We start from the raw sequence: 26,532 nt of genomic DNA, 5'->3' as shown, positions 1-26,532 counted from the left end.
CCCAAGCCTCTCCAGGTTCTCCTTTACCCAGATCCAGATAGCAGATGTTCTGAAAGAGCTGCAAAACCTGGACCCGTACAAATCAGCTGGGCTTGACAATCTGGACCCGCTATTTCTGAAACTATCTGCCGCCATTGTCGCAACCCCTATTACCAGCCTGTTCAACCTCTCTTTCATATCGTCTGAGATCCCCAAGGATTGGAAAGCTGCCGCAGTCATCCCCTCTTCAAAGGGGAGACACCCTGGACCCAAACTGCTATAGACCTATATCCATCCTGCCCTGCCTATCTAAGGTCTTCGAAAGCCAAGTCAACAAACAGGTCACTGACCATCTCGAATCCCACCGTACCTTCTCCGCTGTGCAATCTGGTTTCCGAGCCGGTCACGGGTGCACCTCAGCCACACTCAAGGTACTAAATGATATCATAACCGCCATCGATAAAAGACAGTACTGTGCAGCCGTCTTCATCGACCTCGCCAAGGCTTTCGACTCTGTCAATCACCAAATTCTTATCGGCAGACTCAACAGCCTCGGTTTTTCGGATGACTGCCTTGCCTGGTTCACCAATTACTTTGCAGACAGAGTTCAGTGTGTCAAATCAGAGGGCATGCTGTCCGGTCCTCTGGCAGTCTCTATGGGGGTGCCACAGGGTTCAATTCTCGGGCCGACTCTTTTCTCTGTATATATCAATGATGTTGCTCTTGCTGCGGGCGATTCCCTGATCCACCTCTATGCAGACGACACCATTCTATATACTTTCGGCCCGTCATTGGACACTGTGCTATCCAACCTCCAAACGAGCTTCAATGCCATACAGCACTCCTTCCGTGGCCTCCAACTGCTCTTAAACGCGAGTAAAACCAAATGCATGCTTTTCAACCGATCGCTGCCTGCACCCGCATGCCCGACTAGCATCACCACCCTAGATGGTTCCAACCTTGAATATGTGGACATCTATAAGTACCTAGGTGTCTGGCTAGACTGCAAACTCTCCTTCCAGACTCACATCAAACATCTCCAATCAAAAATCAAATCCAGAGTCGGCTTTCTATTCCGCAACAAAGCCTCCTTCACTCACGCTGCCAAGCTTACCCTAGTAAAACTGACTATCCTACCGATCCTCGACTTCGGCGATGTCATCTACAAAATGGCTTCCAACACTCTACTCAGCAAACTGGATGCAGTCTACCACAGTGCCATCCGTTTTGTCACTAAAGCACCTTATACCACCCACCACTGCGACTTGTATGCTCTAGTCGGCTGGCCCTCACTACATATTCGTCGCCAGACCCACTGGCTCCAGGTCATCTACAAGTCCATGCTAGGTAAAGCTCCGCCTTATCTCAGTTCACTGGTCACGATGGCAACACCCATCCGTAGCACGCGCTCCAGCAGGTGTATCTCACTGATCATCCCTAAAGCCAACACCTCATTTGGCCGCCTTTCGTTCCAGTACTCTGCTGCCTGTGACTGGAACGAATTGCAAAAAATCGCTGAAGTTGGAGACTTTTATCTCCCTCTCCAACTTCAAACATCAGCTATCCGAGCAGCTAACCGATCGCTGCAGCTGTACATAGTCTATAGGTAAATAGCTCACCCTTTTTCACCTACCTCATTCCCATACTGTTTTTATACTGTTTTTATTTATTTACTTTTCTGCTCTTTTGCACACCAATATCTCTACCTGTACATGCCCATCTGATCATTTATCACTCCAGTGTTAATCTGCAAAATTGTATTATTCGCCTACCTCCTCATGCCTTTTGCACACATTGTATATAGACTGCCCATTTTTTCTACTGTGTTATTGACTTGCTAATTGTTTACTCCATGTGTAACTCTGTGTTGTCTGTTCACACTGCTATGCTTTATCTTGGCCAGGTCGCAGTTGCAAATGAGAACTTGTTCTCAACTAGCCTACCTGGTTAAATAAAGGTGAAATAAAATAAAAATAAATAAAATAAAAATGTCACATACAGTGGGGAGGACAAGTATTTGATACACTGTCGATTTTGCAGGTTTTCCTACTTACAAAGCATGTAGAAGTCTGTAATTTTTATCATAGGTACACTTCAACTGTGAGAGATGGAATCTAAAACAAAAATCCAGAAAATCACAATGTATGATTTTAAGTAATTAATTTGCATTTTATTGCATGACATAAGTATTTGATCACCTACCAACCAGTAAGAATTCCGGCTCTCACAGACCTGTTGGTTTTTCTTTAAGAAGCCCTCCTATTCTCCATTACCTGTATTAACTGCACCTGTTTGAACTCGTTACCTGTATAAAAGACACCTGTACACACTCAAAATAAAAGACTCCAACCTCTCCACAATGGCCAAGACCAGAGAGCTGTGTAAGGACAACTGGGATAAAATTGTAGACCTGCACAAGGCTGGGATGGGCTACAGGACATTAGGCAAGTAGCTTGGTGAGAAGGCAACAACTGTTGGCGCAATTATTAGAAAATGGAAGAAGTTGAAGATGACGGTCTATCACCCTCGTCTGGGGCTCCATGCAAGATCTCACCTCATGGGGCATCAATGATCATGAGGAAGGTGAGGGATCAGCCCAGAACTACATGGCAGGACCTGGTCAATGACCTGAAGAGAGCTGGGACCACAGTCTCAAAGAAAACCATTAGTAACACACTACGCCGTCATGGATTAAAATTCTGCAGTGCACGCAAGGTCCCCCTGCTCAAGCCAGCGCATGTCCAGGCCCGTCTGAAGTTTGCCAATGACCATCTGGATGATCCAGAGGAGGAATGGGAGAAGGTCATGTGGTCTGATGAGACAAAAATAGAGCTTTTTGGTCTAAATTCCACTCGCCGTGTTTGGAGGAAGAAGAAGGATGAGTACAACCCCAAGGACACCATCCCAACCGTGAAACATGGAGGTGGAAACATCATTCTTTGAGGATGCTGCAAAGGGGACAGGACGACTGCATGGTATTGAGGGGAGGATGGATGGGGCCATGTATCACGAGATCTTGGCCAACAACCTCCTTCCCTCAGTAAGAGCATTGAAGATGGGTCGTGGCTGGGTCTTCCAGCATGACAACAACTTGAAACACACAGCCAGGGCAACTAAGGAGTGGCTCCGTAAGAAGCATCTCAAGGTCCTGGAGTAGCCTAGCCAGTCTCCAGACCTGAATCCAATAGAAACTCTTTGGGGGGAGCTGAAAGTCCGTATTGCCCAGCGACAGCCCCGAAACCTGAAGGATCTGGAGAAGGTCTGTATGGAGGAGTAGGCTGCAGTGTGTGCTGCAGTGTGTGCAAACCTGGTCAAGAACTACAGGAAATGTATGATCTCTGTAATTGCAAACAAAGGTTGCTTTACCAAATATTAAGTTCTGCTTTTCTGATGTATCAAATACTTATGTCATGCAATAAAATGCAAATGAATTACTTAAAAATCATATAATGTGATTTTCTGGATTTTTGTTTTAGATTCCGTCTCTCACAGTTGAAGTGTACCTATGATAAAAATTACAGACCTCTGCATGCTTTGTAAGTGGGAAAACCTGCAAAATCGGCAGTGTATCAAATACTTGTTCTCCCCACTGTATGTACTTAGAACATCAATCATCTCCAACTTCTCCTTCAGTGGAGCGCGGTATTGCTTCTGTTGTTTGCAACAGGCCTTTTTTTCCCCAACAGAAAAAAACAAAGACAGTTAAGATAATTATATGATAATTGCTTTGGATGAGAGGCTCTCTGGCTATATGGTGTGGGCAGGACACTGGACGTGGCTACTACTGCTACTGCCGCTGCTGCTGCTGCTACTACTACTACTACTACGACCACTACTAGGCTACTACTGCTGCTACTACGACCACTACTAGGCTACTACTACTACTACTACTGCTGCTGCTACTACGACTACTACTAGGCTACTACTACTACTACTACTACTACTACTACTACTAGGCTACTACTACTACTACTACTACTACTACTAGGCTACTACTACTACTACTACTACTACTACGACTACTACTAGGCTACTACTACTACTACTACTACTACGACTACTACTAGGCTACTGCTACTACTACTACTACTACAACTACTACTAGGCTACTACTACTACTACTACTACTACTACTACTACTAGGCTACTACTACTACTACTACTACTACGACTACTACTAGGCTACTACTACTACTACTACTACGACTACTACTAGGCTACTACTACTACTACTACGACTACTACTACTACTACTACTACTACTACTACTACTACGACTACTACTAGGCTACTACTACTACTACTACTACTACTAATACTACTAGGCTACTACTACTACTACTACTACTACTACTGCTGCTACTACGACCACTACTAGGCTACTACTACTACTACTACTGCTGCTGCTACTACGACTACTACTAGGCTACTACTACTACTACTACTACTACTACTACTACTACTACTAGGCTACTACTACTACTACTACTACTACTACTACTGCTAGGCTACTACTACTACTACTACTACTACTCGACTACTGCTAGGCTACTACTACTACTACTACTACTACGACTACTACTAGGCTACTGCTACTACTACTACTACTACGACTACTGCTAGGCTACTACTACTACTACTACTACTACTACTAGGCTACTACTACTACTACTACTACTACGACTACTACTAGGCTACTGCTACTACTACTACTACTACGACTACTACTAGGCTACTACTACTACTACTACTACTACTACTACTGCTGCTGGGCTACTACTACTACTACTACTGCTGCTGCTGCTACTAGGCTACTACTGCTGCTACTGCTACTGCTGCTGCTGCTGCTGCTGCTGCTAGGCTACTACTACTACTACTACTACTACTACGACTACTACTAGGCTACTACTACTACTACTACTACTACGACTACTACTAGGCTACTGCTACTACTACTACTACTGACTACTACTAGGCTACTACTGCTACTACTACTACTACTACTGCTGCTACTAGGCTACTACTACTACTACTACTACTACTACTACTACTACTGGGCTACTACTACTACTACTACTACTACTACGACTACTGCTAGGCTACTACTACTACTACTACTACTACTACGACTACTACTAGGCTACTACTACTACTACTACTACTACTACGACCACTACTAGGCTACTACTACTACTACTACTGCTGCTGCTACTACTACTACTACTACTACTCCACTACTAGGCTACTACTACTACTACTACTGCTGCTACTACTACTACTACTACTACTACTACTACTACTACGACCACTGCTAGGCTACTACTACTGCTGCTACTGCTGCTGCTGCTACTACTACTACGACTGCTGCTAGGCTACTACTACTACTACTAGGCTGCCACTGCTACTACTACTACTACTACTACTACTACTACGACCACTGCTAGGCTGCTACTGCTGCTACTACTGCTGCTGCTACTACTACTACTACTACTACTACTACTACTACTACTACTAGGCTACTACTACTACTACTATTACTATTACTATTACTACTACTACTAGGCTACTACTACTACTGCTACTGCCGCTGCTGCTGCTACTACTGCTACTACTACTACTACTACTAAATCTAATCAAATCAAATCAAATTAATTTATATAGCCCTTCATACATCAGCTGATATCTCAAAGTGCTGTACAGAAACCCAGCCTAAAACCCCAAACAGCAAGCAATGCAGGTATAGAAGCACTACTACTACTAGGCTACTACTACTACTACTACTAGGCTACTACTACTACTACTACTACTACTACTACTACTACTACTACTACTACTACTACTGCTGCTACTGCTGCTACTACTGCTGCTGCTACTGCTGCTGCTAGGCTACTACTGCTACTACTACTACTGCTACTGCTGCTGCTGCTAGGCTACTACTACTACTACTAGGCTACTACTACTACACCTACTGCTGCTGCTACTACTACTACTACTACTACTACTACTACTACTACTACTACTACTACTACTAGGTTACTACTACTACTACTACTACTACTACTACTAGGCTACTACTACTACTACTACTACTAATAGGCTACTACTACTACTACTACTACTAGGCTACTACTACTACTAGGCTACTACTACTACTACCACTACTACTAGGCTACCACTACTACTACTACTACTACTACTACTACTACTACTACCACTACTACTACTACCACTGCTACTACTAGGCTACCACTACTACTACTACTACTACTACTACGACTACTACTACTACTACTACTACCACTACTACTACTAGGCTACTTCTACTATTACTACTACTACTACTACACACCACTACTACTAGGCTACTTCTACTACTACTACTACTACTACTACTACTACTACTAGGCTACTTCTACTGCTAATACTGCTGCTGCTGCTACTACTACTACTACTACTACTACTACTGCCACTACTACAACCACTGCTACTACTACTACTATCACTACTACTACTACTAGGCTACTGCTGCTGCTACTACTGCTGCTGCTGCTACTACTACTACCACTACTACTAGGCTACTACTACTACTACTACCACTACTACTACTACTACTACTACCAGTACTACAACCACTATTACTACTACTAGGCTACTTCTACTGCTGCTATTACTACTACTACTACTACTACTACTACTGTTACTGCTGCTGTGTGAGCCACGTGGTATGCTGTGTGAGCCACTTGGCATGCTGTGTGAGCCACTTGGCATGCTGTCTGAGCCACTTGGCATCCTGTGTGAGTCACTTGGCATGCAGTGTTTGGTCAAACATCCTTCCTCCCTGCTTGCAGAGAAAGAGAGAGCCAGCCACAACCTGCCCTCCGAGCCCCAGCAGACAGCTTGAACCCCGTCCCTCCATCCACCTCCCCACTTTAATTGAGTCCTCCTAATTCCCCCTTTTATTCCGACATCATATATTATTAATATGTTACGCTTTGCTGCATCAGATACCAAGAGACCTACGTCTTCTTTTGTTTTGTGTTTAATGAAGGAAGACGTTCCTCCCCCTTTTCCCGGATAAAGTAACTATGGGGAATTTGGCCATGCTCAACTCAACTGGGAGCAATCACAGGGAGGTGAGACTCTGAGCGCTTCATCCATCAACACAGTCTGCTATGGAGAGACGATGTGAGAGCTTCCTACACAGATCCGTCTCTTTCTCCCCAGTCAGCGCTAGGCTGGGAGGATAGTCAGAATACACCACTGCTCATTCAGCTCAATCAGTCACGCAAGTCAGCCAGCCCCCCGAAAGATCCTACGGCACACAAATCAGACTGAGTTATAAGTCTCTCATTTGAATTCCCCTCCACCAAACAGAAGTTGATAGCGCATTGCGCCGTGCAGTCTGCAAGAGAAGGCCCTCCTTGTTTCCAGGTCAAATACCTCCGTCTCATCTCCCAGCTGTGGGAGGGAAAGCCAGGCATGGTCGATCAAGCCTCTCCACTCTGCCACAAAGGGAGCAAGGCAGAAGAGATCCTCCTCTCAGTCAGTCACAACCCCACTCAGACAAGCTTCACAGCCTCTGTTTGTGTTGAATATTTCATTGTCTCTCTCTTCCTCTGCCGGCTCCTCAAATGACCTTTAACGGCAAAGCCAAACTTCCCCTCTCTCTGCTCTCCTTCCTCACTGCCAGACTCCATTTCACAATAATTATAGTCAAACACTCTGCAGAACCCTCTCTTCCATCAAAATTCAACAGCACCTAAAATGGTAATAGCTCTAAACAAGTGATGGGGGGGGTGGGATCGATACAGTTACATATCGCAATATTATTTCTGAAGATATTATGTTGATATTTTGACTCCAAGTATTGATTTGCAAAAATATAGATTTTGGTTGTGTTTTTTTGCTAGATAGCGTTAGCTTGTTCTCCATCTTCTTTTTAAATAGTGAGCCAATATGTTTTAAATACTTTTATTTCCATGACTGACCAAAACTCCTTTTCTCTCTTCGCCTTTCTGCAGAAGACATATAGTGAGCAATATTACATTTAGCTGATGCCCTTATCCAGAGTGACTTACAGTAGAGGAGAGCATACATTTTCGTACTTGTCCCCCATGGGAATCAAACTCACAAGCCTGGTGTTGCAAACGCCATGCTCTACCAATTGAGCCACACGGAACATATGGTGAATATGTTTGTAACATTTAAATCTCAACAAAATCACAGCATAGAATCGCAATACCTATAGAATCCTGGGAATTGCAATACATATAGTGGGGCAAAAAAGTATTTAGTCAGCCACCAATTGTGCAAGTTCTCCCACTTAAAAAGATGAGAGAGGCCTGTAAATTTTCATCATAGGTACACTTAAACTATGACAGACAAAATGAGGGAAAAAACTCCAGAAAATCACATCGTAGGATTTTTAATGAATTTATTTGCATATTATGGTGGAAAATAGGTATTTGGTCAATAACAAAAGTTTATCTCAATACTTTGTTATATACCCTTTGTTGGCAATGACAGAGGTCAAATGTTTTCTGTAAGTCTTCACAAGGTTTTCACACACTGTTGTTGGTATTTTGGCCCATTCCTCCATGCAGATCTCCTCTAGAGAAGTGATGTTTTGGGGCTGTTGCTGGGCAACACGGACTTTCAACTCCCTCCAAAGATTTTCTATGGGGTTGAGATCTGGAGACTGGCTAGGCCACCTCAGGACCTTCAAATGCTTCTTACGAAGCCACTCCTTCGTTGCCCGGGCGGTGTGCTTGGGATCATTGTCATGCTGAAAGACCCAGCCACGTTTCATCTTCAATGCCCTTGCTGATGGAAGGAGGTTTTCACTCAAAATCTCACGATACATGGCCCCATTCATTCTTTCCTTAGTTTACACGGATCAGTCGTCCTGGTCCCTTTGCAGAAATACAGCCCCAAAGCATGATGTTTCCACCCCCATGCTTCACAGTAGGTATGGTGTTCTTTGGGATGCAACTCAGCATTCTTTGTCCTCCAAACACATTTTGGTTTCATCTGACCATATGACATTCTCAGAATCTTCTTCTGGATCATCCAAATGCTCTCTAGCAAACTTCAGACATTTACAGACGGGCCTGGACATGTACTGGCTTAAGCAGGGGGACACGTCTGGCACTGCAGGATTTGAGTCCCTGGCGGCATAGTGTGTTACTGATGGTAGGCTTTGATACTTTGGTCCCAGCTCTCTGCAGGTCATTCACTAGGTCCCCCCGTGTGGTTCTGTGATTTTTGCTCACCGTTCTTGTGATCATTTTGACCCCACGGGGTGAGATCTTGCGTGGAGCCCCAGATTGAGGGAGATTATCAGTGGTCTTGTATGCCTTCCATTTCCTAATAATTGCTCCCACAGTTGATTTCTTCAAACCAAGCTGCTTACCTATTGCAGATTCAGTCTTCACAGCCTGCTGCAGGTCTACAATTTTGTTTCTGGCTCTTTGGTCTTGGCCATAGTGGAGTTTGGAGTGTGACTGTTTGAGGTTGTGGACAGGTGTCTTTTATACTGATAACAAGTTCAAACAGGTGCCATTAATACAGGTAACGAGTGGAGGACAGAGGAGCCTCTTAAAGAAGAATTTACAGGTCTGTGAAAGCCAGAAATCTTGCTTGTTTGTAGGTGACCAAATACTTATTTTCCACCATAATTTGCTAATAAATTCATTAAAAATCCTACGATGTGATTTTCTGAATTTTTTTTCTCATTTTGTCTGTCATAGTTGAAGTGTACCTATGATGAAAATTACAGGCCTCTCTCATATTTTTAAGTGGGAGAACTTGCACAATTGGTGGCTGACTAAATATTTTTTGCCCCACTGTATAGTATGGGCACCTAAGTATATTGATAATATCATATTGTGAGGTCCCTGGCAATTCCCAGCCCTAGACCTCACTCTCAGGACTGTATAAGACATTGCAGCCCATTGATTTGATGTGCCGAGGGAACAATGACCACTGCTATTGAGGCTAATGAAAGCAGAGCATGTGTTAACTATGGATGAGGTCAATCCATTTCACTCTACGGTCTGGGTCTCCTCTCACTGTTAGTGACAGAGCTGCTCTATAAGAAACTGCAGGTCCATTTCAATTTCAACCTGGGTATCTACTTTGTATGTTAATAATGTGTAATAAATCCAGAAGAAACATCCAGTATGTCTCAGGTACTGTGGATCACACACTGTTATATTCACACAGACATTTCAGCTTGCTAGCTCAAGTAGTACAGAGATTCTCATGAGCTTATGCATGAGATCTGGCTACCATGACAACCCAATTACCATTGTGTTCCCTGTACAGCTCCTATGGAATACTAAGGAACTTACATCTGCATCTGTAAAGTTGATACATTCCCAAAGATAACTCCTCAGGAACACTATATGTGCTTAAAGGAGCGGAATTCTAATATGAATAACGCTAGCAGGCAGCAACGTAGCAAAGTAGCATCTTAGCGCTGAGGGAAGAGTTGGTCTGTCTCAGTGAATTAAGAAATTAACTTTCAGAGTACCTTGAGTCTCTCTGACACTCCATCAGTGAAGCTGATGGTAAACTCCTCCACCTTGGGCACCTTCATCTTGGATTTCTTCTGGTCCGTCTGGTACTCAGTCCGTGTCTTCACCACCACCTACAGAGAAAGGAGAGGACAAAACACAGTCAGTTACAGTGACACAGCAAAGAAATGTCCCTTAGGGGTTAGCTGGACTTCAGATAGACAGAGCCATCATACCGCACAGTCTTACTCTTACGTCATCACCGTGTTACGTCATCACCGTGTTACGTCATCACTGTGTTATCTATTCAAGGGCAGAGAGAGAAACATAAAAACTCTAACCTCTGTCTCTGCCAAGCAACTGTCAGGGGTTGGCTATTTTAGGCACTGGCCTGTATGATGCACCCCAATCAGAACCAATCCACTCTCTTTTAACACGATGTAGAGGAACAGAGAGTTGGGTAAGCAGAGGCCTGTCCCAGTAATGTCACTCTGCCATTCTTCACTGAAATTGGCTCAGAATAGCAGTCAAAACACAGAGGGGGAGAGAGAGATAAAAATGTGCACGTGATTACGTCCTGAGTGCTCCCGAGTGGCGTAGCGGTTTACGGTACTGCATCTCACTGCTAGAGGCGTCACTACAGACACTGGTTCGATCCCGGGCTGTATCACAACCTTCTTAACTGACTTGCCTAGTCAAATAAAGGTTAAATAAAAAAAAATTAAAAACATCCAGGTGAGCCTCATTGTGCTGCTTGTATGAAAGTCACATTGAAGATTTCGTCAGAAAGTATACTCTGCAGTAAATGACTGATGAATTCAGCACATTGTACTGCTGTTTCCTTATCACTGGTACAGGCCACTGTGACTGTACTGCTGGTTCCTTATCACTGGTACAGGCCACTGTGACTGTACTGCTGGTTCCTTATCACTGGTACAGGCCACTGTGACTGTACTGCTGGTTCCTTATCACTGGTACAGGCCACTGTGACTGTACTGCTGGTTCCTTATCACTGGTACAGGCCACTGTGACTGTACTGCTGGTTCCTTATCACTGGTACAGGCCACTGTGACTGTACTGCTGTTTCCTTATCACTGGTACAGGCCACTGTGACTGTACTGCTGGTTCCTTATCACTGGTACAGGCCACTGTGACTGTACTGCTGGTTCCTTATCACTGGTACAGGCCACTGTGACTGTTCTGCTGGTTCCTTATCACTGGTACAGGCCACTGTGACTGTACTGCTGGTTCCTTATCACTGGTACAGGCCACTGTGACTGTACTGCTGGTTCCTTATCACTGGTACAGGCCACTGTGACTGTACTGCTGGTTCCTTATCACTGGTACAGGCCACTGTGACTGTACTGTTGGTTCCTTATTACTGGTACAGGCCACTGTGACTGTACTGCTGGTTCCTTATCACTGGTACAGGCCACTGTGACTGTACTGCTGGTTCCTTATCACTGGTACAGGCCACTGTGTCTGTACTGCTGGTTCCTTATCACTGGTACAGGCCACTGTGACTGTACTGCTGGTTCCTTAACACTGGTACAGGCCACTGTGACTGTACTGCTGGTTCCTTATCACTGGTACAGGCCACTGTGACTGTACTGCTGGTTCCTTATCACTGGTACAGGCCACTGTGACTGTACTGCTGGTTCCTTATCACTGGTACAGGCCACTGTGACTGTACTGCTGGTTCCTTATCACTGGTACAGGCCACTGTGACTGTACTGCTGGTTCCTTATCGTGGGTACAGGCCACTGTGACTGTACTGCTGGTTCCTTATCACTGGTACAGGCCACTGTGACTGTACTGCTGGTTCCTTATCACTGGTACAGGACACTGTGACTGTACTGTTCCTCTCAGATATCCATCTGCAGACACTCTTCCCCTGGACCTCTCTAACTTGACAAATTACAGGAACTGAATGGCGCTAGCGCTTCCAATAATAGGACCAAATAATTGCACCTTCCACAAACCGTTGGTACCTCCTCTCTCCACAGCACAACCTGGAATTAACGGCATTATATTGTCCTGAAGTCTCCAAGAGACTCAGCTACTTTCCCTGAACTCTGCAATTACAGCCTCTCTAACTTCTTCCCCCATCATGTTGACATTTCATTTCCCCCCTGAAATACCAGGCTGTCTGCACCCCATGCTTCTCTGTCTTTTCTAGAGACACTGTTATCATTTCCACTGGCATTTCATTTCTCATTCATGGGAAAAAGCAATATGTAGGCTACCCTTGGGTGAGGACATGCAGTTCTCCAGGTACAGTAGGTCATCCTAGGAGCTCCACTGAGTCAGATAATCAAACGGACTGTATTTGCATTATAATTTACCTACAGTGGGGCAAAAAAGTATTTAGTCAGCCACCAATTGTGCAAGTTCTCCCACTTAAAAAGATGAGAGAGGCCTGTAATTTTCATCATAGGTACACTTATAACAGACATCATAGGTACAACTATAACAGACAAAATGAGAAAAAAAATCCAGAAAATCACATTGTAGGATTTTTTATGAATTTATTTGCAAATTATGGTGGAAAATAAGTATTTGGTCAATAACAAAAATTTATCTCAATACTTTGTTATATACCCTTTGTTGGCAATGACAGAGGTCAAACGTTTTCTGTAAATCTTCACAAGGTTTTCACACACTGTTGTTGGTATTTTGGCCCATTCCTCCATGCAGATCTCCTCTAGAGCAGTGATGTTTTGGGGCTGTTGCTGGGCAACACTGACTTTCTACTCCCTCCAAAGATTTTCTATAGGGTTGAGATCTGGAGACTGGCTAGGCCACTCCAGGACCTTGAAATGCTTCTTACGAAGCCACTCCTTCGTTGCCCGGGCGGTGTGTTTGGGATCATTGTCATGCTGAAAGACCCTGCCCTTGCTGATGGATGGAGGTTTTCACTAAAAATCTCACAATACATGGCCCCATTCATTATTTCCTTTACACGGATCAGTCGTCCTGTTCCCTTTGCAGAAAAACAGCCCCAAAGCACGATGTTTCCACCCCCATGCTTCACAGTAGGTATGGTCTTCTTTGGATGCAACTCAGTATTCTTTGTCCTCCAAACACGACGAGTTGAGTTTTTACCAAAAAGTTCTGTTTTGGTTTCATCTGACCATATGACATTCTCCCAATCTTCTTCTGAATCATCCAAATGCTCTCTAGCAAACTTCAAGATTTGAGTCCCTGGCGGCGTAGTGTGTTACTGATGTTAGGCTTTGTTACTTTGGTCCCAGCTCTCTGCAGGTCATTCACTAGGTCCCCCCGTGTGGTTCTGGGATTTTTGCTCACCGTTCTTGTGATCATTTTGACCCCACGGGGGGAGCTCTTGCGTGGAGCCCAAGAACGAGGGATATTATCAGTGGTCTTATATGTCTTCCATTTCCTAATAATTGCTCCCACAGTTTATGTCTTCAAACCAAGCTGCTTACCTATTGCAGATTCAGTCTTCCCAGCCTGGTGCAGGTCTACAATTTTGTTTCTGGTGTCCTTTGACAGCTCTTTGGTCTTGGCCATAGTGGAGTTTGGAGTGTGACTGTTTGAGATTGTGGACAGGTGTCTTTTATACTGATAACAAGTTCAAACAGGTGCCATTAATACAGGTAACGAGTGGAGGACAGAGGAGCCTCTTAAAGAAGAATTTACAGGTCTGTGAGAGCCAGAAATCTTGCTTGCTTGTAGGTGACCAAATACTTATTTTCCACCATAATTTGCAAATAAATTCATTAAAAATCCTACAATGTGATTTCTGGATTTTTTTTTCTCATTTTGTCTGTCATAGTTGAAGTGTACCTATGATGACAATTACAGGCCTCTCTCATCTTTTTAAGTGGGAGAACTTGCATAACTGACTAAATACTTTTTGCCCCACTGTACATCAAAAGGCTGATAATAAGATCACAGAGAGATTGTTGTCTTATCCTAGAACAGGATCACATTAGATGTCATCATGGATACGTCCCAAATGGCACCCTATTCCCTATTTAGTGCACTACTTTTAGGGATAGGGTCCTAGTCAAAGTAGTGAACCAAATAGGGAATAGGCTACCATTTGGGACATACCCAATGACTTCCTGTCTGAATAATGCACATGAATGACTGCATCACTGCTACAAGGAATAAGGAGGTGAAACTCCAAAGAAACTCAAAATAATAAACCTACCAAGATAATAAGACGAGCAAGATAACAAAAAAAAGTCCCCAAATACGGTCTTTACATATTCTGCTAGATTCTCCTTTATGCTTTGGTGTGTACACTTTTCTAAGAAACACTGCAGTGATTCTGAGAGGAAACTCCAGGTGAGTATTAGATGACCCACTTGCACAGTCACAACATGGCATCCCTCATCCAATAACCAACAAGCTCTTAGATGTTTGGGCCCAGTGATGGGTCATCCAGCTCACCCTGTAAAACAGCAGCTTGTTCTCAAAGAAGTGCAATCAAAGGCTTGGCCTGGGGCCTGAATTCGTATGAAAACGATTGATTCAAAGTGCTGCATGTACCACCCTTCATTACACTCCACAGCTCAGTTACTCTGCTGGTTTCCCACCCAATCAAGATATTGGAGACCCTGCGGCCTGCAGGCACGTCACTGGCCATCCAGATGGGATCAGGTCTAATTCCTCTCAGCACTGACCCACAGAGAATTCTGTTTCCCTGGCCTGTTTGTTCCCCTGTCCAGCCCTGTGTAGCCCTGTCCAGCCCTGTCCAGCCCTGTGTAGCCCTGTCCAGCCCTGTGTAGCCCTGTCCAGCCCTGTGTAGCCCTGTGTAGCCCTGTCCAGCCCTGTGTAGCCCTGTCCAGCCCTGTGTAGCCCTGTCCAGCCCTGTGTAGCCTTGTCCAGCCCTGTGTAGCCCTGTGTAGCCCTGTGTAGCCCTGTCCAGCCCTGTGTAGCCCTGTCCAGCCCTGTGCAGCCCTGTCCAGCCCTGTGTAGCCCTGTCCAGCCCTGTGTAGCCCTGTGTAGCCCTGTCCAGCCCTGTGCAGCCCTGTGCAGCCCTGTGTAGCCCTGTGTAGCCCTGTCCAGCCCTGTGTAGCCCTGTGTAGCCCTGTCCAGCCCTGTGCAGCCCTGTGTAGCCCTGTGTAGCCCTGTCCAGCCCTGTGTAGCCATGTGTAGCCCTGTCCAGCCCTGTGTAGCCCTGTCCAGCCATGTGTAGCCCTGTGTAGCCCTGTCCAGCCATGTGTAGCCCTGTGTAGCCCTGTCTAGCCATGTCTAGCCCTGTCCAGCCATGTGTAGCCCTGTCCAGCCATGTGTAGCCCTGTCCAGCCATGTGTAGCCCTGTCCAGCCATGTGTAGCCCTGTGTAGCCCTGTCCAGCCATGTGTAGCCCTGTCCAGCCATGTGTAGCCCTGTCCAGCCATGTGTAGCCCTGTGTAGCCCTGTCCAGCCATGTGTAGCCCTGTCCAGCCCTGTGTAGCCCTGTCCAGCCCTGTGTAGCCCTGTCCAACCCTGTGTATCCCTCTCCAGCCCTGTCTAGCACTGTCCAGCCCTGTCTAGCCCTGTGTAGCCCTGTCTAGCACTGTGTAGCCCTGTCTAGCTCTGTGTAGCCCTGTGTAGCCCTGTCCAATCCTGTCTAGCCATGTCTAGCCCTGTCCAGCCCTGTGTAGTCGTGCTAAGCCCTGTGTAGCTCTGTGTAGTCCTGTCCAGCCCTGTGTAGTCCTGTCCAGCCATGTCCAGCCCTGTATAGTCCTGGCCAGCCATGTCCAGCCCTGTATAGTCCTGTCCAGCCGTGCTTAGCCCTGTGTAGTCCTGTACAGCCCTGTATAGTCCTGTCCAGGCCTGTGTAGCTCTGTGTAGTCCTGTCCAGCCCTGTATAGTCCTGTCCAGCCGTGCTTAGCCCTGTGTAGCTCTGTGTAGTCCTGTCCAGCCCTGTATAGTCCTGTCCAGGCCTGTGTAGCTCTGTGTAGTCCTGTCCAGCCCTGTATAGTCCTGTCCAGCCGTGCTTAGCCCTGTGTAGCTCTGTGTAGTCCTGTCCAGCCCTGTGTAGCTCTGTGTAGTCCTTTCCAGCCCTGTGTAGCTCTGTGTAGTCCTGTCCAGCCATGCTTAGCCCTGTGTAGCTCTGTGTAGTCCTGTCCAGCCCTGTGTAGCTCTGTGTAGGCCTGTCCAGCCCTGTATAGTCCTGTCCAGCCCTGTGTAGCCCTGGTTAGACTTAGAGGGATATCAACAGCTGTAGCTCCCTGGTAACTCCTCCAACACAGGATGACAGAATAGACTCAACCCCACAGTGTTTTGAGTTATGTTTGAAGGTACCATGTAAATTCCCTTTAGACCTCTAGGCCACTCTCTGTAATAATATCCATAGAGGGTGTCATGGTTGACTTTCTCTTCCATCTATTTCAGTCATTGTTTTATATTCACCTGATAAACAGTGACATTTTGCTGCGAAAAGACAGAATCATTTGATTTTCTTTTTTGTTATTGTCCTTTCCTGTAGCTTGTTTTTGGTCGCAGGTTCAGCAATGGCTGAAGAATTGCAACATTTACCTGGAGTGAACTCTGCGAATAGCACTGCTGGGTGATGTGAAAAGTTATAGTCAATTGATCAATAGTATAATAATACTCTTGCCTAAAATGTGTATCTTTAATTTACAATCTGTAGAAAACTATGAGAATAGAAAGGTTCAGAACTTTTGTGAAATATCACAGAACACTTGAACAATATATGGCAAATATAAATGAAATGATGTTCAGAGATAGATGGGAGGTGTTGAGGGGAGCTGAAGGGTGGGACTAAAGACAAATAAAAGATAACTAATGTATAATATACTGCGTCCATGAAATGTATATAGCACAGGAGGTTGGTGGCACCGTAATTGAGGAGGACAGGCTCGTGGTAATGGCTGGAGCGGAATCGGTGGTATCAAACACATCAAACACATGGTTTCCATGGTTTCCATGTAGCTGTGTTGTTGTCCGTTAGTTTACTCCAATTAGGGGAGGGGCGGTAGGGTTAGGGGAAAATAATAAAGGAAAATATATTAAATATATTTAAAATAATATCTATATTTATAAACAAAATATATATGGTGGATTGTAAATAATGCAGACAATTACATTGATAGAAGCTGCAATCTATCTGCAATGTTAAAGCTGATCCACCTCATAAAAATACATTATTTCCAATATAACATACAGCCACGAATCTCTGAGAAAACATGGTAACATCACCTCAGGCTGGGGAGGTTTTTAACCAGACGGTGAACATGGAATCTTGGGAATGCAGCAGAATGTGAACTGTACCCAGAGCTATGCATCATCTGTAGCCCAACAAGACTACACTGTGTCTAGTCTACACACACCACTGCCCTCCAGAGCTCTGAGAGCCTTGCCTAGACCACCTCTCAATCTCTGTCAGGAATGAACTAGATACTAGAATGACAGCGCTTTGAGGGGGAGATCTGGAGACATTGATGTCCACTCTTCATAGAGACAACAAAGACCATTCAAACCCTCTGATGTCATGTCATTTCATGAGATTTTCACTGTTCAGGGAACACAGGACCACTGTAAACACATTAAGAAATGAGCCTTCACCTGCATTGTTTCAAATGTCAATCATTTCCCATTTAAATTAAATAACTAAACTGCATTTTCCAAGGCTGTATGTAAAGTAGAGCCTTCACATTTTTTCTAGTTATCCAACCACCCTGGGGAAATGTATTGGCATGGCACCTAGTCCACTTCAACAACTCCATCTCCAAACAACCAGCAATTATGTACTTATCCATTTTGACACGTTCTCTAAAGCAGCTGTGCGCGTAATCACAGCCCAGTAGCACTGCTCTTGACCCATTTTGACCCTCTGAATGGTATATTTTATATGACACTTGAGAGGTATGACTCAACGCATTGAACATTCTGAATGGTGCTTCGTCTCCCCAGAGACTCCCTTTATAACACTGTTGTGGAAGGAGAGGCAGGACCTGCTATTGTGACCCTGCCCCCCTAGTGAAATATGACACCGGGCTCTTTTGTAATGCTGCAAGTCTGTGTGGAGTGACAGGCCACTCCAGTTGGCAGGTGTACTGGGAGATTGTGCCTTCATCAGCAGAATACAAGACGAGGGCTGAAGCACCACTCTGCAAAAGTGTCACGGTTCTTCTCCTAATGGTTACTATAGAGTGACGGGCTCGGCCTGCATGGGGCCACGGGCCCTGCTGTGCTGTCTATCAAATAAACCAAGAGCCAGTCTCATGATCAGCTGGGAGCTGACAAATAAATCATAGAGAGAGGACAGTTATTTCTTTACATCCTCAATGTCAAATTAATATCAGCATTCCCTGCTGAAGTAAAACATGCATGAAATGACATCAGCAGATACGCCTTGTGACAACACAACAAAGGACCTGTCCTTCACTCATATGAAAATGTTTTAAAAAACTGCTGCGTTCATATGGAGAACACTAGCCGATCAGCTGTTATGAATGAAAATCCCTTCAAAGTAAGATTCAATTATATGCATTATTAAACAATTACAAATATCATTACTCATATCAATCATATTAACACATTCAGTTCAGTGATTCATTCATCATCATTCTGTGTAATAAGCAGCAGAAGTCGTCTGTGCTGGACCAAAAAAATAAACCCTCTTGTCAAAGTAAATCAGAGATGACATGTTTGCTGGCTTCCTTGAATGGAACATGTACATCCCAGTTATACACCTGCTTCCTTAATAGGTGCTTTAAACAAAGGAAGCAAGAGGGCAATTGAGATGACAGAAAGATGGGATTTCTGTTCAATTACGTAATGGCAATGGCAATAAATCAAGGAGTGAGTTGGAGAGGAGAGCAGAGCAGACAGATAGTCCATTTTACCTTGTCTGGGGCTCCATACTGGAGGTTACCGACGTCCAGAGGGGTGATGAGCGGCACGTTTTGGAAGCCATCCTCCACACTGACCGGTTTAGCGCCTTTGTCTTCTAGATTGCTCCCCAGTTTAACCATCTTTACTAATAGAAAATAGTACACTTCTCAAGCAGATGCTGTAAATATAACAACAACTATGTTAGTTCATTGTTCGTGTGTCATTTATCAAACAATAAAACATCTACTGACCACGCAAATCGATACGTTTGTTATTTAATCCAACCAAGTTTATTTAAACATTTAAATGACCTGCATTGGATTTCAACTTTAACTTCATAATGACATCAGATATTGTAACAGGGTAATAAGACACTATGAAACCCTGTTTAATTATTCAAAATATTTGATAAATTAAATATGTGGGTGTTCAGGCTAACTTGAGATATCATTTCCCCCATCTAATTTATCAAAATTAATATATTCTACATTTTAAAAAGGTGGAAAATCACCTTTTCCAACGCCATGGAGCAGGCATCAAAATAAATACTATGTTATCGGGCTATGTTCATAGGGCTACACCTGCAGTAACCTAGCCTAGACTACTTCGTCCTTAGCGTCCAAAAACAGAATATGTCAAATAAAAACATCTACTTACGATGAACACACTTCTATAAATCCTTTTTCGTTTCTTCGTCTGCTGTTTTGTAGGCTAGTATCTAAGACGCGAGGCAAGGAACGCAGATGCAGGCAGACCGGGCTAAAACGCAATCAAAGCTTGGTGGTGCTGATGCGAGAAAGTAGGCAGAGACTAGCAGATTACATAGGCAGCCCAGCCCCCAAACCCAAACACTGCCTCCTCACTTTATACTTGCAAACGGCACCACTAGGTGGATTTTTGAATGAAATCCCACATTTGTTTTGGCCGATTTAAATAAAACCACAAACCTCACTCAGATGTATTTTATTAGTCTTTATCGCCATCTAGGGACCTGACGCTATAACTGTGCGGCAGGGTTGGGTAGTAACGGATTACATGTTTCGGGATAGGTAAATTAATAAATAACTGTAATCAACCCGGATTATATTAAAAAATGTCTAATCGGATTACAGTAAATAATCCACCCAACATTTACGGTGCATGTCTGTATCTCTCCCCCTGCATAAAAAATAGCCATCTCTATAAAACTGCCTTCACATCATCTAGTAACTTTGTAAATAACAGCATATGACTGGGGAAATCCACTTGAACGCCAATTTAATTGATAATTGCAAGTGGGAAACTAATCTATCATCCCCAATCTCCCATGCACATCTCTAACGTTATTTGTCAACAAAAAATACATTAAGCATGGCGGCGTCATCAGCAGTAGTTTATTGATTCTGTTCATCTTCCTTTTGATTTAGAAAGTGAAAGCAGCTCTGGATATACTTTTCGTCGGCCAAAAAAAGAGCAAAACACTCACAAACCTTCTAATGACCACCATGTTTGATGGTATTTCCCAGTTCAAAACGTGAAAGCACACAACTCGTATTTACGACTTCGCAACTGGTAATTACCACATTCCCACTTGGTTAGAAAGTAGAATTGAGGAGCAGTTAAGTATAACTGAGGAGAAATAACATTAAAATGGACATTGCCAGTACCGTTTCTAGACATCAACGGCCACTTCAACAGTCATTGGCCTCAACTCAATGTACTGTTTAGTTCAGGATTGATAGTAGGACACACAACTAACAATTTCCTAGTGCTTCAGCAGTTTGGTAGTGTGTCAGCAGTTTGGTAGTGTGTCAGCAGTTTTCGTCTTGTTATGTCAGTCGCTGAAGTTAACTCAATTAGCCCATGTCAGCTAACATTAGTCTTGACAGCTATCTAAACCTTTTAAGGATCATGGCCGAATTACTGACCGGGCACCCAAGCTACCTAGGCACCATCACCTCCAGGGGTCCCCCATTGATTTAGTCACTCTCTCAGATATCATATGAACATTGCATAACATTTACATTTACATTTAAGTCATTTAGCAGACGCTCTTATCCAGAGCGACTTACAATAACCTGGACTACCTGTTCTGTTATTCCCCTTGTAATGGAATAACCTGGACTACCCGTTCTGGTCTTCCCTTTGTAATGGAATAACCTGGACTTCCCTGACTTCAGTCGCATAGTCACCCAACTAAGAAGCCTTACAAGCAAAACATGCACTTTCACCATGTTATGGAAAGAAAATACGTCAGGTACGGCCTACATTACGATTTACTTACAAAACGAGTACTCAAACACACCATTTGTAAGAAAATGGACTAATAGATTTTGGTCATCACCGCCTATAGACTCATATTGTGTGTAAAAACAGATCCCTTCAAAACAGGCAGATCAGTCTACAGGAGATTAAGGACACCACATCAGAAATGCAAGAGGTAGCATTTTTATATGGTCCTCTGGTGACATGGTAGCAACGTGACCGTACCCATCTAGTCCTCTGATATGACAAGGTAGCAACATGACCGTACCCATCTAGTCCTCTGATATGACATGGTAGCAACATGACCGTACCCATCTAGTCCTCTGATATGACAAGGTAGCAACATGACCGTACCCATCTAGTCCTCTGATATGACATGGTACCAACATGACCGTACCCATCTAGTCCTCTGATATAACATGGTACCAACGTGACCGTACCCATCTAGTCCTCTGATATGACATGGTAGCAACATGACCGTACCCATCTAGTCCTCTGATATGACATGGTAGCAACATGACCGTACCCATCTAGTCCTCTGATATGACATGGTAGCAACATGACCGTACCCATCTAGTCCTCTGATATGACATGGTAGCAACATGACCGTACCCATCTAGTCCTCTGATATAACATGGTACCAACGTGACCGTACCCATCTAGTCCTCTGATATGACATGGTAGCAACATGACCGCACCCATCTAGTCCTCTGATATGACATGGTAGCAACATGACCGTACCCATCTATAATAATAATATAATAATATATGCCATTTAGCTGACGCTTTTATCCAAAGCGACTTACAGTCATGTGTGCATACATTCTACGTATGGGTGGTCCCGGGAATCGAACCCACTACCCTGGCGTTACAAGCGCCATGCTCTACCAACTGAGCTACAGAAGGACCACGCAACATGACCGTACCCATCTAGTCCTGATATGACAAGGTAGCAACATGACCGTACCCATCTAGTCCTCTGATATAACATGGTAGCAACATGACCATACCCATCTGGTCCTGATATGACAAGGTAGCAACATGACCGTACCCATCTAGTCCCCTGATATGACAAGGGGGTAACATGACTGTAGCTAATACTTCTGGACACTAGATGTGTCAGAATTAAAAACATTTTCTAACGGAACAGTTATCAGAACAAACATGACCAAAGTTGCTATTAAAACGTGCATGTCATGGCAGTCTACTTTGTCTTTACAAAAGCAAGTTTGTATTTACTCATTTCCTTACTTCAGTGTTAGTCTAGCCAGGATGAGATGAACAGTTCATGTTTCCAAGCTACTACACAAGCTGCAGTAAGGCAGCAGATCTAATGGGTTATATCTACTCCAAAGACTGACTGTTCAGTTTAGCATACAATGGTCAATTTCAAGACAAAAACTGTTTCCTCCAAACAAACCTCTTTAAAAAAATATATTTTTTAAAGAGTCTGGAAAGCCCTGCGTATGTCCATCAATTACAGGTGATGTATTTTCATAAGACATGTTTAAAGGCACTTATATCTTGTCTTGCCTGATCATATATTATAACTTAAATAACTTAAATAATTGAAATAATTGAAAATGTTAGCGTATGTTTTTTCTGTCTGTATGTACAGTGCATTCGGAAAGTACAGTGCCTTGCAAAATTATTTATTCCCCTTGGCATTTTTCCTATTTCGTTGCATTACAACCTGTAATTTATTTTTATTTTTTATTTTTATTTCTTGTAATGGACATACACAAAATAGTCCAAATTGGTGAAGTGAAATGGAAAAAATTATTTGTTAAAAAAGAATCTGAAGGGGGAAAAAAAGGAAAAGTGGTGTGTATATGTATTCACCTGCTTTGCTATGAAGCCCCTAAATAAGATCTGGTGCAACCAATTACCTTCAGGAGTCACATACTTAGTTAAATAAAGTCCACCTGTGTGCAATCTAAGTGTCACATGATCTGTCACATGATCTCAGTATATATACACCTGTGCTGAAAGGCCCCAGAGTCTGCAACACCACTAAGCAAGGGGCACCACCAAGCAAGCGGCACTATGAAGACCAAGGAGCTCTCCAAACAGGACAGGGACAAAGTTGTTGATAAGTACAGATCAGGGTTGGGTTATAAAAAAATATAAAAAACTTTGAGCATCCCACAGAGCGCCATGAAATCAATTATTCAAAAATAGAAAGAATATGGCACTACAACAAACCTGCCAAGAGAGGGCCACCCACCAAAACTCACAGACCAGGCAAGGAGGGCATTAATCAGAGAGGCAACAAAGACGGAGATTGGAGTATCTGTCCATAGGACCACTTTAAGTCGGACACTCCACAGAGCTGGGCTTTACGGAAGAGTGGCCAGAAAAAAAGCCATTGCTTCAAGAAAAAAATAAGCAAACACGTTTGGTGTTCGCCAAAAGGCATGTGGGAGACTCCCCAAACATATGGAAGAAGGTACTCTGGTCAGATGAGACTAGAATTTAGCTTTTTGGCCATCAGTGAAAACGCTATGTCTGGCACAAACCCAACACCTCCCATCACCCCGAGAACAACATCCCCACAGTGAAGCATGGTGGTGGCAGCATCATGCTGTGGGGTTGTTTTTCATCGGCAGGGACGGTGAAACTGGTCCGAATTGAAGGAATGATGGGTGGCGCTAAGTGTACAGGGAAATACAGGGAAATTCTTGAGGGAAACCTGTCTCAGTCTTCCAGAGATTTGAGACTGGGACGGAGGTTCACCTTCCAGGAGGACAATGACCCTAAGCATACTGCTAAAGCAAAACTTGAGTGGTTTAAGGGAAAAAAATTAAATGTCTTGGAATGGCCTAGTCAAAAGCCGAGACTTCAGTCCAGTCGAGAATCTATGGTATGACTTAAAGATTGCTGTACACCAGCGGAACCCATCCAACTTGAAGGAGCTGGAGCAGTTTTTCCTTGAAGAATGGGCAAAAATCCCAGTGGCTAGATGTGCCAAGCTTATAGAGACATGGGGGGTGAAAAAGTTATGCACGCTCAAGTTTTCTTATTTCTTGTTTGTTTCACAAGAAAAAATATGTTGCATCTTCAAAGTGGTAAGCATGTTGTATAAATCAAATTAAACAAACCCCCCAAAAATCTATTTTAATTCCAGGTTGTAGAACAACAAAATAGGAAAAATACCAAGGGGGTGAATACTTTCGTAAGCCACTGTATTTCCCGCATCAATCTACACTCAGTGCCCCATAATGACAAAGCAAAAACAGGTTTTTAAACATGTATAAGATGATATGAGTAATATAGGATATGTAAACATTATTAAGTGGCATTATTTAAAGTGAATAGTGATCCATTTATTAATATTTATTTACATTTATTTAACTAGTCAGTTAAGAACAAATTCTTATTAACAATGCCTTATTAACACTGCCTTGTTCAGAACGACAGATTTTTACCGTGTCAGCTCGGGGATTCAATCCAGAAACCTTTGAGTTATTGACCCAATGCTCTAACCACTGGGCTACCTGCCGCCCCAGCAGTAAAGTGACCAGCTTTGATGCACCTGTACTGACCTCGCCTTCTGGATGGTAGCGGGGTGAACAGGCTGTGGCTCAGGTGGTTGTTGTCCTTGATGATCTTTTTGGCCTTCCTGTGACATCGGGTGCTATAGTTGTCCTGGAGGGCAGGTAGTTTGCCCCTGGTGATGCGTTGTGCAGACCGCACAACCCTCTGGAGAGCCTTACGATTAAGGGCGGTGCATTTGCCGTACCAGGCGGGGATACAGCCCGACAGGATGCTCTCAATTGTGCATCTGTAAAAGTTTGTGAGGGTTTTAGGTGACAAGCCAAATTTCTTCAGCCTCCTTCAGCCACTGTCTGTGTGGGTGTACCATTTCAGTTTGTCCGTGATGTGTACGCTGATGAACTTAACTTTCCACCTTCCCCACTACTGTCCAGTCGATGTGGATAGGGGGGTGCTCCCTCTGAAGTCCACGTTCATCTCCTGAGTGAGAAGTTGTTTTCCTAACATCACACTCTGAGTGCCCTCACCTCCTCCCTGTAGGCTGTCTCGTCATTGTTGGTAATCAAGCCCACTACTGTTGTGTCATCATCACACTTGATGATTGAGTTGGAGGCGTGCATGGCCACACAGTCATGGGTAAACAGGGAGTACAGGAGAGGGCTGAGCACGCACCCTTGTGGGGCCCCAGTGTTGATGATCAGCAAAGTGAAGATGTTGTTTCCTACTTTCACCACCTGGCTGCGGCTCGTCAGAAAGTCCAGGACCCAAATGCACAGGGCGGTGTTGAGACCCAGGGCCTCAAGCTTAATGATGAGCTTGGAGGGTACTATGGTGTTGAATGCTGAGCTATAGTTAATGAACAGCATTCTTGCATTGGTATTCCTCTTTTCTAGATGGTATAGGGCAGTGTGCAGTGTGATGGCAACTGCATCGTCTGTGGACCTGCTGGGGCGGTATGCAAACGGAAGTGGGTCTAGGGTGGCAGGTAAGGTGGAGGTGATATGAACCTTGACTAGTCTCTCAAAGCCACTCACAATGACAGATATGAGTGCTACGGGGCAATAGTCATTTAGTTCAGTTATCTTTACCTTCTTGGGTATAGGAAAAAGGACTACATGAGGTCCCACAGTTGACACTGCATGTCAGAGCAAAAACCAAGCCATAAGGTCGAAGGAATTATCCGTAGAGCTCCAAGACAGGATTGTGTCGAGGCACAGATCTGGGGAAGGGTATCAAAATGTGTCTGTAGATTTGAAGGTCCCCAAGAACACAGTGGCCTCCATCATTCTTAAATAGAATAAGTTTGTAACCACCAACACTCCTTCGAGAGCTGGCTGCACAGCCAAACTGAGCAATCAGAGGACCCAATGTTCACTCTGACAGACCTCCAGAACTGTTTTTGCTTTGTCATTATGGGGTATTGTGTGTAGATTGATGAGGGGGGAAAAAATATTTAATCCAGAATCCATTTAGAATAA

General features: G+C 44.1%; 1 protein-coding gene across 1 annotated transcript in view; it reads right to left on the bottom strand.

Annotated features, from left to right (window-relative positions):
- Positions 1-20,240, bottom strand: part of LOC118390678 (neuronal vesicle trafficking-associated protein 2-like) — a 51,538-nt gene extending 31,298 nt beyond the window's left edge. The window contains exons 1-3 of the mRNA XM_052529457.1: positions 19,973-20,240; positions 19,327-19,493; positions 10,514-10,630 (exon numbers count right to left, since the gene is read on the bottom strand). Coding sequence (XP_052385417.1) covers positions 10,514-10,630; positions 19,327-19,455 — 246 coding nt within the window. The 5' untranslated portion in view covers positions 19,456-19,493; positions 19,973-20,240. The remainder of the gene's footprint in view (positions 1-10,513; positions 10,631-19,326; positions 19,494-19,972) is intronic.
- Positions 20,241-26,532: the final 6,292 nt, after the last annotated feature.

Source organism: Oncorhynchus keta, chromosome 11 (genome assembly GCF_023373465.1).
Source record: "Oncorhynchus keta strain PuntledgeMale-10-30-2019 chromosome 11, Oket_V2, whole genome shotgun sequence".
Classification (NCBI taxonomy): domain Eukaryota; kingdom Metazoa; phylum Chordata; class Actinopteri; order Salmoniformes; family Salmonidae; genus Oncorhynchus; species Oncorhynchus keta.
Note: the sequence above shows the minus strand (reverse complement) of the source record. Positions and strands in the feature narration are given on the sequence as shown.